The sequence below is a fragment of the Trichosurus vulpecula genome, chromosome 4, assembly GCF_011100635.1.
Source record: "Trichosurus vulpecula isolate mTriVul1 chromosome 4, mTriVul1.pri, whole genome shotgun sequence".
In the NCBI taxonomy this organism is placed as follows: Eukaryota; Metazoa; Chordata; class Mammalia; order Diprotodontia; family Phalangeridae; genus Trichosurus; species Trichosurus vulpecula.
The window spans coordinates 191,208,248-191,222,072 of record NC_050576.1 but is presented as its reverse complement, the minus strand read 5'-3'; the positions used below and the strand labels follow the sequence as shown (position 1 = coordinate 191,222,072).

Sequence of the window (13,825 nt, the reverse complement as noted above, 5' to 3'; positions counted from 1 at the left end):
AATTCAGTGAGAAATTCTATGTAAAACGTTTTGTAAATTTCATGTAAATGTTGGATATTAAAAGTCCACCATCATTGTTACCATTTTAACTTGTGATCTATTTGGTTTTTCTGTCTAGTTTATATCGTCATATTTTCCCCAGTGGAATGCAAACTTCTTTAGGGCAGAAACTATTTGGTTTTTGTCTCAGTGCTTGACATGTAGTGGGCACTTAGTAAATGCTGACTTGAATGAGAGGAATTGCCCAAGGACCCTGGTCCCACTGTTTCCCACTTGAATATCTGAGCTCAGGAAACTTTGTCAGGGAGGTAGAAACAATTTTACCAGCAGCTAGACACACTGATAAATAGAAGCCAGGATTTTTACCTGTGTTGTAAGGTATCAAGTAGTGTAGTAGAGGATGAGCTCCCGCATTTGTGTACATATGGGGACATTTTTCTGCATATACAGTTTTCTCTCTGACTTTATCTTAGATTCTGGTTGGTTACAGAGTAGCCCAAAGAGCTTTAGTCATGTTGATATGAAGTGCCAAGTGGTTGATGAGGTTCTCCTTCTCCTATTAGAGGAGGATTAAATTTAGTTAGAGAGTTTAAGCTTCTATAGCTATTTGATTGAGACTGAACTGGAGCATGTCATTTGTTTCAGAAGCTCCTTCCATTTGACAGTGGATTTATACATCTTAGAAATAAGCTGTTGATTTGTCAGAAAAACAGAATCCTCAGATATTGCATATAATATTCAGGGAAGAAAGTGTCTCCTTGTGGTCACTTTATCGAATCAAAATGTGTTTTGGCCAGTAACACATGGTACTCTTTAGTGCATTTTAGTAACGCGTTTTAATTAACAAGGTACTTTAAAAATTGTTTTTGTTTTTATAAACAAGCAAATATATGAATAATCTCAGGAAGCATGTTTTAGAAGTGTATTAGAATTCGAGATAATGTGACTTTGGGGTCAGTTTATAAGCACAGATAATACTTCTGGGGAGTAAATTCTGTTCCAGCCAGATGAGTTAGTCCTTCCTGGCAGATTGTTGTAGATTGAAGCCACATCTGTTATTTTTGTCACCTCCCCAATACTACATCTCTCTTTTCTGCATAGATAGGTTGGCTGTTGCTCCTCTGACCCCTCCTGAGGGTTCAGTTCTACTAAATAATTTCAACTCCAAGTATTAGGAGGAAAGTAGAAATTACAGTAATGCGTGTTTACAGTTTTAATTAAGAAACAATTCTGAATGAAACCCCATGGACTGTGAATAAGGCTTTGTACCTTGATGGCAGCAAGGCTTTTTTTGTTACCAGTAATGGTATTTCTGCAGATGATGTTTGAGGTCTTAACCTTTTCCATTTCACCCCTTCTGTCCCTGTATTAGAGAGAACTAGGACTGTATACACTTTGCGTTTGTTTTGTTTTCTTTACAAATGAACCTTCTACACTAACTGGAGAGTGATTAGCTTTTAAAAAATAAGAACTGAATGACGTTTTTTCATCGTAGGACATTGTAAGATTTCCTGTGAGACAGGATGGTGGGTGTCATTTCGCATCAGTTTTGCCTGAATATAATAAAATATTGAACTTTTTGGAGAAAACGTTAGGTCCTTGAAGGCTAAGTTGAAACTTAATGTTGGTGTTTTGCAAATAATAGACACTGAAATTAAGGGTGGAACCAGATGACTTTTCAAGTAGATTATTTTTATCAAGTAGATATATTATTATCATCTTAGACATATGATAATCCATTTGCTTTTTAAAGATGCACGAAGGTTATTCATCCACCCCCTCACTGACTTTTTTTTTTTTTTGAGAATTTAATGGTCTTCGGTCATGTTTATCCTTATTCCTGTTGGTCTTCAGAACATTCGCGTCTTGAAGTTATGTTGAGGGGGAAAGGGAGGAAAACCCCAGATTTAGGAAAATATCAACATAGACTTTAATAGGATTAGAGTGAAACTATGGCCCTTCCAATTCCGCCTTTGGGGCCTCGGCTCTCATTTTAGCTTTGGGAAACAGCCTGCTGCCACAAGCATTGTGGAAGGAGTGTGGCAACCTAACCTACATCCTTTGCAGAAACAACTAACTTCCCAGGGAAAGACTGCAGCTTTTACATTTTTGTTGTTGTTCTAATCATCCTTTTACAACTCAGTGGAGAGGACTTAGATAAGAAACCCTGAGTTTTGTGTTCATAGTCTTTATTCATCTGTAGAAGCAGTTCCTAGAGGCTGCTACTGATTTAGGAACTATCCACACATAAAATTCAGAAAGTTGGTCACATGAAGAAGCTAAATTTCTCCACTACCATTTAGTCTTGTCCCAGTATTACTCACATTGAACTGAGTGATAGAAGCCAATTAGACTGATTTTTTTAATTTGAAAAATAAATTTTTACATTTCCAGCCCCAAATAAGTGTTTTGCCTCTTCTTAACAAATTGATTGTCTCCTCTTAAGCCTCTGCTCAGTTAAAAGTGGAAGCAAAAAGTTTCCAATGTTGACTCCATGATATCATAGTACAAAATTGCTAAGTTAGCTTCTGTAGCCCCTAGTGCTCCTAAGCATGGCATTGTCATATCTGTGTCATGGTATATTTCTTTCTCCCTCTGTCCACGCCTCTATTTTCTTCCCATTCCCCTCTCCTGTCCTCTCTTTCCACCCCTTTCAAACTTGGTATTAACTTCTACTGACTACACACAATATATTTAGTACTCTGTAGACATGGTTCCAATAGACAGGCAATCTAATTGAGCACAGTAGGAGTGAGGAACCTAGGAAAATGGAACCCCCCAGAGAGTGTTCAGTAGTAGCATTTTATGACTCTTTTCTTGAGCATCATATAATCAAGAAGTACCTTCCCAAAAGGAAAAAATGTGAAAGGTGGTGAAGGGAAATGACTGAGCAGAGAAACTGTTTTCAGCTCTATTTGATCACAAGGAAAGTGCCAGATGAAGGATAATAGGTCCCTTTTAAATCTGGCTAGAGAGCAAATGACATGTCTGGAGAAGAGAAAAGGTTAAAAAGTTTGGGGGCTTCAAACAGGCACAGAAACATTCTACTGTACCCACCCTGTCACTTTGTCTTGATCCTTAGGGAGGAAATTATCATTTGTCTTTATTGAAGACAGTTGGTCACAACCCACAAATGTTACCTTAAAATGGATTAAAAAGTTCAAAATCTTGGCAGTCAGGCTATGAAATTATTTTCCCAATTGTTGATGACTTGAACTTACTATAAACACAGGTGATCAAAAAAAAAAAAGCCAACCACTTGAAACAGCAATGTGCATTCTTAATTTTTTTATTGAAAAAAATAGTCTCATTACTCAGGGTGGGATTTTTAGTCAGTGTTTTGTGTGTGTGCATGTGTTGGGTGTGCATGTTGTTTAGGTGCTTGGTCTTACCCTCACCCCCCCACTGTATTAGAGATGATGGGTCCATCCTTCTGTGTTCACTATAATAGCTTACAGATTCACTGAGAGAGCCTGTGTAGTAATGCTTGCTTTTATTTTTTTCTCTTCCACTCTTGTTTTATTTTTTCCTTTTTTTTCTTTGTGATGTGACATTTTCAGCTGATGTATTGAAAGCAAATCCTTCTAATTTGGGAGCCCAGATCACAAGAGTGAGTTTTTCTACTAGTGTCTTTAGCTGTATATCTTTTTTGTGTGTCTTTTCCACTCTTTCCCCCTTCCTTTCAACTCAGTAACAATTCAATCACATTTCATCAATATTAGGTAAGAGAATTCCTCTGTCTGTCAAACTTCATCTTTTTCACAAAGCAATGTCCACTTTATATTGGGTCAAACTCCCTTTTGCAGTGTTGTTGTAAGACTGATACGTTTGTTAATTTTTGGTTTTTCCTATTATCTAGCATATTGAAAATATCTGGGTTCTGTCCCCTCTGAATATTGATGATGATGTGTCATGGCACCATTTAAAAATAGTTTTGGAAAATTATATGATAATCTCCTGGAAGTAAGCTTCCCCCATTCTAGCAGGTCCCTATATTCAAAATAATGTGACCATTGACAAACTTCTTTTACTTATCTCTGTCTCCCACACTCACCTCCCTGCCCCCTGGAGCTTCCTCTCAGGGCCTTCTAAGAAAGAAATAATGCACAAATTGCTGTCTGTTTTCAGCAGACTGACTGAGAGAAAGTGGTCAGGTTGGTTAGCTGTGTTCATGCTAGTAACTGGGAAGACCTCTCCTGAGACTCCACTAATCAAATAAGCAGGAAAAGTCTGTTCAAACTAGAAAGATGGGGCAGCACTTTTTTATAGTAAAATGAATTGTACTTTGTAGTCATGAGTTCTGTCTCAGAAACTTGTTCCCCATGTAATCTGTACATTGCTTTTCAAGATCTTGTACCTGGGTAATTTTCTGCACTAGCTAATCCCTTTCTGTTCTCTTTGGCCTATGTTATTAAGACTTCTGTTATGCTCTGTTTGTCAAATACTTTTATACTCTAAAAGAGCAGAGAATTAAACAGTCCTTTTACTTTCAATGTTCTGAGATTTGCTTGTTGCTTTTGAAATCAACATTTTACTGTGCAATATTGTAAATAACTGCCCTGATTATAAATGCAGATACATCAATGGTACTGCCAAAATTGATCAACCATTGTTTTCAATGACCGTTGGAAAGTATTGTAATGTGTTCTTGGGGACCAAGAGACTCTCAGCCTTAGCTCAATAACCATTGGTTGGGGGTGGAGTTTCTGGAATCCCAGCTTCTCATTTCCCAGGCTCTTCTAATTCTCTTTACCTACTCTTTCCTTGCTTTCTGTTACCACAGAGATTGAAAGATCTCAAGCAGAGAGAGTTTGCTCGTAATGTCTCCTCAAGATCAAGGAAAGATGAGAAGAAGCAGGAGAAAGCTCTGCGACGGCTGCATGAATTGGCAGAGCAGAGAAAGCAAGCTGAATGGTGAGCCCCCTCTCTCAGAGGGTGTGGGATTAGTTGTAAACTAACAGTTTCAATGACTAAACATTTTCTTGTTCTTGTATCTTTTCATTTGTAAAAAACAGAAGGGGGTATGGTGTTAGACCGAGGATGGGAATAGAAGGGGATGACTAAGTCTGAGGCTGTTCTTACCCTTTACCCCCATAATCCCCATGAGTGAGGTAGAAATTACTTTTATCTTCATTTTATTGGTGGAGAAACTGAGGAACAGAATGAAGCATTTTTTTTTAATATACTCTGTACTAAGTGCTAGGTATGGGACTATTAAAGAGGGAGAGATTACTAAAGAAATTGAGAATGCAATCTCGATGGCTCCCTGTCCTGAGTTAACCATCCAGTATTGTGTCTATTTTGTAAATTTATTACCTTCTTGAATATTTCTGACATACATCTTAGGTCTTGATGAAGGAAGGAAAGGCCTTAAGAGGAATTTTGGAGAGAATCTGTTTTATGAGAGCTTGGAATAATAGTGTGTTAAATTGCCTTTAAACCATATCAGACCCTACTCAGTTCTCTGGTGACTCCTTATGGAGCCACAGACATCCATTCTTCCAAGGAGTATTGCTAGGGTTCTTAACCAAAATGCATTTCAGTCAGCTGATTCCAACTTTGAGGTTATGGTTTTTTTTTGTTTTTGCTTAAAAGCATCATGCTAAGCCACCTTTATAGATCTTGATTGTTTTCAGGTTTTTGTTTTTCCTAATTCAATTCAGAGCTTTCAGTTTTCCCCAAAAGCTTCAGTCCTTCCTGGGGACGGTTTTAGCACCTGCAAATAGAACTTAGAGCAGGCTTTGGAGCTAGTGCAGACTTCTTGAGACTCATGATGTGGAAAGAACAGAACAAAATTTTATGTTCTTTAATAATTTGTAGTGAATGGCTATGTACTCTACAGGCTTTGTGGTACAAAAACTAAAAGGAAGATAGTGATTACATGTCTTTTGGGCAGTGGGGTTCTCCTCAATGGTAAGGGTCCCCATACTGAAATTCTGCTTTTCAGCATTACTAATTGAGTACTTAGCAAATCTTAGAGGAGACCATCTGAATAGATTAGATGTGGCATCCAAGAATTAAACAACAAACTCTTGGCCTTTGACCCCATAGGGCTAACATCCTTGGTGACACAGATAAAATTCTATAGACCTTTTTAAGTGTGAAGGAGCAGGAAGAAATGAGATGGCATTCCTCTTCTAAAACTTCTGATACAGTATCCCTGTCACCATTTTGCTGAATGAAATGAGGGCTAGTGGTCACTCTGATAAAATTTGGAAAACCATTGACAGCCTACCACAGGGTAGGATGATGTTGCCTGAGAAAAGATCAGGAGCAGAAGAGGATCAGACTATATCAAAAAACATTGAAAGAGAGTATAACACTGAGGGGCAGGAGTGGAGACAAGGTTAGTGGAATGAGATTTTCCCAGCCTCTTTTTATGGAAGTTCTCACATTATAACAGTAAACTAAATAGGATATGTACTATTATCTGTATTTTGCCTTTTCTGCTAGTGGACAAGCAAAGGCCAGTGAAAGGAAAGGTTTATGAAAGCCAGAGTAGAAGATAATAAGTAGTTTGTGAAACTTGTGAAGTATGCCCCTAGTAACTCACCTTTCCTTTTTCTAAATCATTGGGCAGTGCCCTTGGAAGTGGCCCTATGTTCAGACCAACCACAGTTGCTGTAGATGAAGAAGGAGACGATGACAAGGATGAGTCAGCTGCCGGTAGTGGCATGGGAGCTTCTGCTGCTTCTGGCCTGAGCACCGAATTCACCACAGACAAAGGAGGCCCATTCATTTCAGTACAACCTAGTGGCACTACTGGTCTGGGACAAGCTCCTATTTTGGCTCCCCAGGCTATCAGCTTTGGCATCAAGAATAATTTGGGGACTCCCTTGCAAAAGTTAGGGGTCTCGTTTTCTTTTGCCAAGAAAACCCCTGTCAAACTCGAATCAATAGCATCTGTCTTCAAGGACCATGCAGAGGAAGGTAGCTCTGAAGACAGCACAAAAGCCGATGAGAAGGGCTCTGACCCAGGAGCATTACAGAAAGCTGGAGACTCTGATGGCAGCAGTAATCCTGAAGGCAAAAAGGAAGATGAAGATGCACATGAAAAAGATGGTGGGTCACTTGCCTCAACACTGTCCAAGCTTAAAAAAATGAGACGAGAAGATGGCGCTGGAGCTGCAGAGCCTGAATATTACCATTACATCCCCCCAGCTCATTGCAAAGTGAAGCCCAACTTCCCCTTCCTTCTCTTCATGAGAGCCAGTGAACAGATGGAAGCAGATCATAGCACACACCCAAAGAGTACCCCTGAAAGCAAAAAAAATTGTTCTCCCAAGCTTAAGAGCTGCAGCAAGCCAGCATTGAGCCAAGGAGCAGAAAAGGTGGTGATTGAAAACCCCATGCAACAGAAGGAGACAAATGTGACTGAATCTGCAGAGCTTAGAGGCAAGGCTGAAGCAAAGGAAGGCCAAATAGATGCAGGTGAGCAGAGTGGAGACAGTCAGCAACTTGTAGAAAATCAAATCCTTGTATCTAGCCCTTTTAAAGAAGCTGCCCAGACTACCCCAGCAAGGAAAGAAGGCCCGGAGGGACCTAAACATCCTACTGGCCCTTTCTTCCCAGTTTTGAGCAAAGATGAAAGCACTGCCCTCCAGTGGCCATCAGAACTATTAATTTTCACCAAGACAACACCGTCCATTTCATACAGCTGTAACCCTCTGTACTTTGATTTTAAGTTGTCAAGGAATAAAGATGCCAGAGCAAAGGGGATAGAAAAACCAAAGGATCCAGGAGGCCCCTCGAAGGAACATTTCCAGTGTTCTGATCCTGGAGATGTAAATAAGAACAAGGAAGGGGGGAATACAGGTCATAGTTCAGGGGAGAAAATGGATGCTGTGCCCTCAGGGTCAGCATGTAGCAGCCTTCATAGGCAGGACCCTGGGGAGAGTTGTGGAGAAGATGTGGAGGACAAAGGCAAGAGCCTCCTAAGCAGGAAAGAGCGGGCTGCCAAGTCTCACCGACAGAAGAAGAAGAAGAAACACAAAAAGTCCAGCAAACATAAGCGAAAACACAAAGATGATCCTGAAGACAAGGGCTCTAAAACCGAGTCTGGGGAGAAGTCCAAGAAGCGCAAGAAGCGAAAACGGAAGAAAAATAAATCATCAGCCCCTGCAGACTCAGAGCGGGGACCTAAACCTGAGCCCCCAGGGAGTGGCAGCCCTGCGCCCCCCAGGAGGCGTCGGCGGACACAGGAAGATTCTCAGAGGAGAGCGCTTCCAGCTGATGAGGGGAATAGCAGCAAGAAAGAGGAGGGGGGTGGCGGCAGCAGCAATGCCCAGGACCATGGTGGCAAAAAGCACCGAGCTGACCCCCCTCCATCCGCCTGCCAGCGAAGAGCAGGTGCTAAGCGAAGGAGCAGCCAGCCGAGCAGTGGAGATGAAGAGAGCGATGCGGCTTCATCACGCAGGCAGCACCAGAAATCTCCATCCCAGGACAGCGAGGACGATGAGGACGACTCTGTCAGCGAACGCTCCGGGAGCTGTTCCCGGTCTGGCCGGCGCCATTCTTCCCGCCGCTCATCCCGACGGTCCTATTCGAGCAGCTCAGACGCTTCTACGGACCAGAGCTGCTATAGCCGGCAACGTAGCTACTCAGATGACAGCTATAGTGACTACAGCGACCGGTCACGAAGGCATTCAAAACGTTCTCATGACTCAGAGGATGACTCAGATTATGCTAGCTCAAAACACCGGTCCAAGCGGCACAAATACTCATCCTCAGAGGATGACTATAGCCTCAGCTGTAGCCAGTCACGGAGCCGGTCACGGAGCCGTACCAGAGAGCGATCGAGGTCCAGGAGCAGGGGCCGGAGTCGGAGCCGAAGCAGCAGCTGTAGTCGCAGCCGGAGCAAACGAAGAAGCCGGAGCGCCACAGCCCGCAGCTGGCAGAGGAGTCGGAGCTATAGCCGAGACCGTAGCCGCAGCACCCGAAGCCCCTCCCAGAGATCGGATTCCAGAAAGGGCTCAAGAGGTCACGAGAGCCCTGAGGAGAGACGATCAGGTCGCAGGGATTTCATCCGTTCTAAGATCTATCGCTCCCAGTCCCCGCACTACTACCGGTCAGGTCGATCTGAGGGGCCTGGAAAGAAAGATGGGAGAGGGGAAGACAGTAAAGGTTCTGAGCCACCTTCCCAGAATAGCACTGGCCCAGCAAGGGTGTCTGATGGTGACTGCAGCCCAGAGGATAAGAATTCAGTCACTGCTAAGCTTTTATTAGAGAAGATTCAATCAAGGAAGGTCGAGAGAAAGCCTAGTCTAAGTGAAGAGGTACTAGTTATCCCAAACAAGGTAGGGCTCAAATTGAAGGATCCCCCACAGGGTTACTTTGGGCCTAAGCTCCCACCCTCCCTTGGCAATAAGTCAGTTCTCCCATTGATAGGGAAGCTCCCAGCCACTCGCAAACCAAACACCAAAAAATGTGAAGAGTCTGGTTTGGAGCGGGGCGATGAACAAGAACAGTCAGAGACAGAGGAGGGGCCCCTGGGCATCATTGAGGCCCCATTCGGACACCAGTGCCCTTCGGAGGATGCAGCAAGGCCCGTATCAGACCCACTTCCTGAAGAGCCAAAGCCTGAAGAAGGCGCCGCTGAACGCTCCACAGCTTCTTTGATGACCACCCCGGCACTCCCTAATTGCTATCCTGGGGATTCCGCCATACCCCACAACTACCTCCCTGAGCCCAATGATGGGGATGCCCTAGAGCACCTGGACGGGGCCAGTCAGTCCATGCCCAGTGAATCCAGTGCCCTCCCTTTAGTCCCAGACATGGAGCACTTCTCCAGCTATGCACCTCCAAGTGGAGAACCCAGTGTTGAGTCCCCCGATGGAGCTGATGATGCCTCACTGGCCCCCCTGGAGAGTCAGCCCATCACTTTCACCCCAGAAGAGATGGAGAAATATAGCAAACTCCAGCAGGCAGCCCAGCAGCATATCCAGCAGCAGCTCCTGGCCAAGCAAGTGAAGGCTTTCCCAGCCTCAGCAGCGTTGGCCCCTGCAACACCTGCTCTCCAGCCTATCCACATTCAGCAACCTGCCACAGCCTCAGCCACTTCCATCACCACAGTACAGCATGCCATCCTGCAGCACCACGCTGCTGCTGCCGCCGCTGCCATCGGCATCCACCCTCATCCCCATCCCCAACCCCTTGCCCAGGTGCACCACATTCCCCAGCCCCACCTGACCCCCATCTCCTTGTCTCACCTCACTCACTCAATTATCCCTGGCCACCCTGCCACCTTTCTTGCCAGTCATCCCATCCACATCATTCCTGCTTCTGCCATCCACCCAGGGCCTTTTACCTTTCACCCAGTCCCTCATGCAGCTCTCTATCCCACACTTCTAGCCCCACGCCCTGCTGCAGCAGCTGCCACTGCTCTCCACCTCCACCCGCTACTGCACCCCATTTTCTCAGGTCAGGACCTGCAGCATCCACCTAGCCATGGTACATGAGTGGATGCAGAAGGGGAGGGACAAGTGGGGAGAGGAGGAGTGATGACACCTGAATCTCTCACAGAGAAGGGGGCTGAGCCGTTGGAACCAGTAAGTGGAAGTTGGGGTGGGGAATTTTCTTTTGACAGCCAAAGAAATGAGTCTTGGCTTGCAGGAATGGTTTGGGATATGAGGTTTGCATTGGGCTTACTATCAGGGATTTTTTCTTTCTTGTTTCTCATCTCCCCCCCTCCCCCTTCTCTCCCCTTCTTCTCCCACCCACCCCTGCCTCACCCACCACCACTTTGTGTTTTCAACACAAAGAACATCTCCAAGTGTTGTTCCACTTGGTTTGTAACAGCATCTCCCCACTGAAAATCTTAACTCTTCTTCACACCCCTCCCACCCCATTCCCTTCCTAGTCTTCGCCCCTCTGCCCTCTCTTGTAAATTTACAACTAGCATTTCCTCCGTTCTAGCCAATGGGTTGTCACTAGAGCACTTATAATAGGCCCAGCTGCTCCATTCCCTGTCAGCAGTGCCAGGGGGCAAGCTGAATTTTCCCTAGTGGGCAGTGGTGACATTTGATTGAAAAGCATCGCTACCTTGGGTTGGGTTCCTTGGTGATTGATCCCATGGTGACCTGACATATTGTCCCAGTTATGAGGTGGGAAAGAGGTATCTGACTTGGACAACAAACTATAGTTAGATCCGCTCCTCACCTAAACAGAGAAAATCGTTCCTCACTGCCCCTCGCCCTAAGAGAGTCATCTACACAGCCCAGAAAAGAAGATCCTGTCATGAATTGGGTGTTGTGGAACATGGAGTCCCCTGTATGCTTCCCCAGAGAGGAGCTTGAGTGTCTAAAGGGTATTCTTTCTTCTGTCATGTTGATGTTTCCTTCTTAATTTATAGGAATTTTTTTTTTAATGTAAAGAATTGCACTGAACTCTGTAAACGTAAATGCTGCTTTTTGTAGCTCATATAAAAAAAAGAAAAAAGGTTCCATATTTGTAGTATACTGCAATAATATTTTTTACAGCCAACTCTAAGTGATCCTTGTTCTGGTGGCTTTGTGTAAATATGTTTGCTGTAGTTTAATTAAGACACTTTTAAAGGTTGCAAAATGAGAACAAAATAAAATAAAAACAAATTTGTTTTCTGCTAGATGCAAAATGACTAAGCATGTATATTTTATCAAGCTCATGTATTTTTGAAGTTATGTACTATAAAATGTAAAAAAAAAAAGCAAAAGGGGAAAATCATTTAACGTTTTTTGTTTTTGTTTTTTGGGTTTTCTTTCGCTGAGAAGAAATGTTGAGTAATTACAGTAAAATATGTACTCAACACTGGGACTCCTAAGAGCTAATGGATGGCAGCCAGTGGGAGGTGTCAGAGGGACATTCATCTACGGGGATGCCAAATGATATGATATGCTAAGCTGTCATGTTCCAAAGGGGCAGGTCCCTAAGGCAGCAGGCATAGGGAAGTTGAAGAGCTAGGAATTTCACTATCTTCATGAGAAAGTCCAGAGTAATTATTTCATTAAGCTTCTGCTACTCATTATTGACATAACTGCAGTTCTAGTCCCAAAAGCCTTCCTAGCACTGCAGTCCCTCTGACTTTTTCCTAATTGTGCCTTTTGGGTTCTAAACTGAAGCAGAAAGATTGGAGGAGGAAGTTGGGGAAGGGTCAGTTATTTTTTTCCTTTTTGAGAGGTGAGCATATTTCTGTACTCTTTCTTTCACCTGATTAAAGGAGTTACTAGTCCTACTCACATAAAATGAGATCTTTTTCTTTTTAAAGACATTGACCAAAAATGTTTTTACCTCAGCATCCCTTCCCCACCTCTCACCTAGGCTTTTGCCTTAACACCGTACACTGGCCTGAGCTGGTGCTGAGGCTTTAGCTCACCTCACTCTTTACTTTTAATAATGAAGATGGCTCTTTCCCAACCCAACAAACCTTCATAGCTAGCATTGATTGTGTGAACCAGGCAGGATGGCTACCTGAAAGGGTGAGAAATTAGTATTCTTGGCCAAGAGTGCCTATTGCTTTTTTCCAGCCCTTTCACCACTACTCTTCTCCTGCTCCCTGCCCCCAAAAAATAGCATTTTGAGAGCTAGGAACAAGTTCTAAACAAACCAAAAGCTTTGAGCTTTTACCCTGATCTGTTCTCCTCATTAAAATAACAAACATTGCTTTTAAAATTAATAGCACTGGAAAATGAAATCATCTGTTTTAAGTGAAGGGACTTATTTTTTTTTCTTTAAGTTGATGTAAATATTTAAATGGTATGAATGATACAGTATTAATGTTTTGATGCTGCTCACCATTAGCTTGTAGATGGAGCCCGTGGATTCTAGCAGCCTTGCTGCTTTTGTGGGGGCAGTTTTTCTTAAACTCCCAGAATAGTGATTTTAAAAAAAACTATTCTACTTACAAGCATAACAGTCTGTATTTAACTTTATCACATAAGATAGATATATATATATATATATAGATATATATATATGCTGTAAAATGAGGGGAGAGAAAACTTTCTAATAAACCAGTGATTTGTGGAAACAGCATATTCTGTCATGATTCAGCCCCTTTCAGTATGGGGAAAATGGGTCTACCTTTGTGTCCACCTTCTAAGGCTGCCAAGGTATAAAATCAAGTCAAAACAGTTTGGGTAGATTTGGATCATATACCTGTTGAACCTGCTCAGAACCTTTGGTGGAGAAGTAGAAGGATGGGGACAAGCCAGGCACCTTGTCCTTGGTGGTCATGGATGCAGAGCACTCTGCCTTTTTTTTTTTTTGGTGGGTGATTCAAAAGTGACTTCCCATTGACATAGAATGATGGAGTTTTAAGGCTCCGTAATACTTGCCCTTCACAATGAGCTCTACATTCCAGGCATGGGTTTTTCTTTTTGAAATGTTTCTTCTCTAGCATTCCAGAGATGCAGAGCTTCTGATGACCAGAAATACACGAGTGAGAACATGCCATAATTGGTGCTAAGCAGATAAAAGACCAGTGATAATCCAGTCTTCATGTTACCTTTTGTTTTATGGCTTTGCCTTTTGGTTTTTCCATCTGAGAAGCCAGTTTCCCTCTTTTCCCTCTTTTTAGGTTGTATTGTTTGGAAAGAGAACAAGGAATATTTATTTTGCCTTTTCCTTGCACACATCTGTTCTACTTTTAACCAGAAGGGAACTTCTCAATTGCATAGTTGAGAAGGCTGTATTAGAGTTTGGGATTAGTGTGCCTAGTTGATAAGCCTTGAATAGCAGAGATCTGCTATATGTGAGTTGTGGTCAGGGGGTGGGGGGGAGGGAAGGACGGTAGAGGAAAAGATAGAGCTCAAGTACCATTAGCTCCACTTCTACTAAGAAACAAGTTGGA

The 13,825-nt window shown here is 43.1% G+C and overlaps 1 protein-coding gene across 2 annotated transcripts in view; it reads left to right on the top strand.

The window, feature by feature from the left end:
* Positions 1-13,006, top strand: part of GPATCH8 (G-patch domain containing 8) — a 119,644-nt gene extending 106,638 nt beyond the window's left edge. For both annotated transcript variants that reach the window (XM_036754259.1, XM_036754260.1), the window contains 2 exons: positions 4,784-4,914; positions 6,581-13,006. In XM_036754259.1, coding sequence (XP_036610154.1) covers positions 4,784-4,914; positions 6,581-10,457 — 4,008 coding nt within the window. In that variant the 3' untranslated portion in view covers positions 10,458-13,006. The remainder of the gene's footprint in view (positions 1-4,783; positions 4,915-6,580) is intronic.
* Positions 13,007-13,825: the final 819 nt, after the last annotated feature.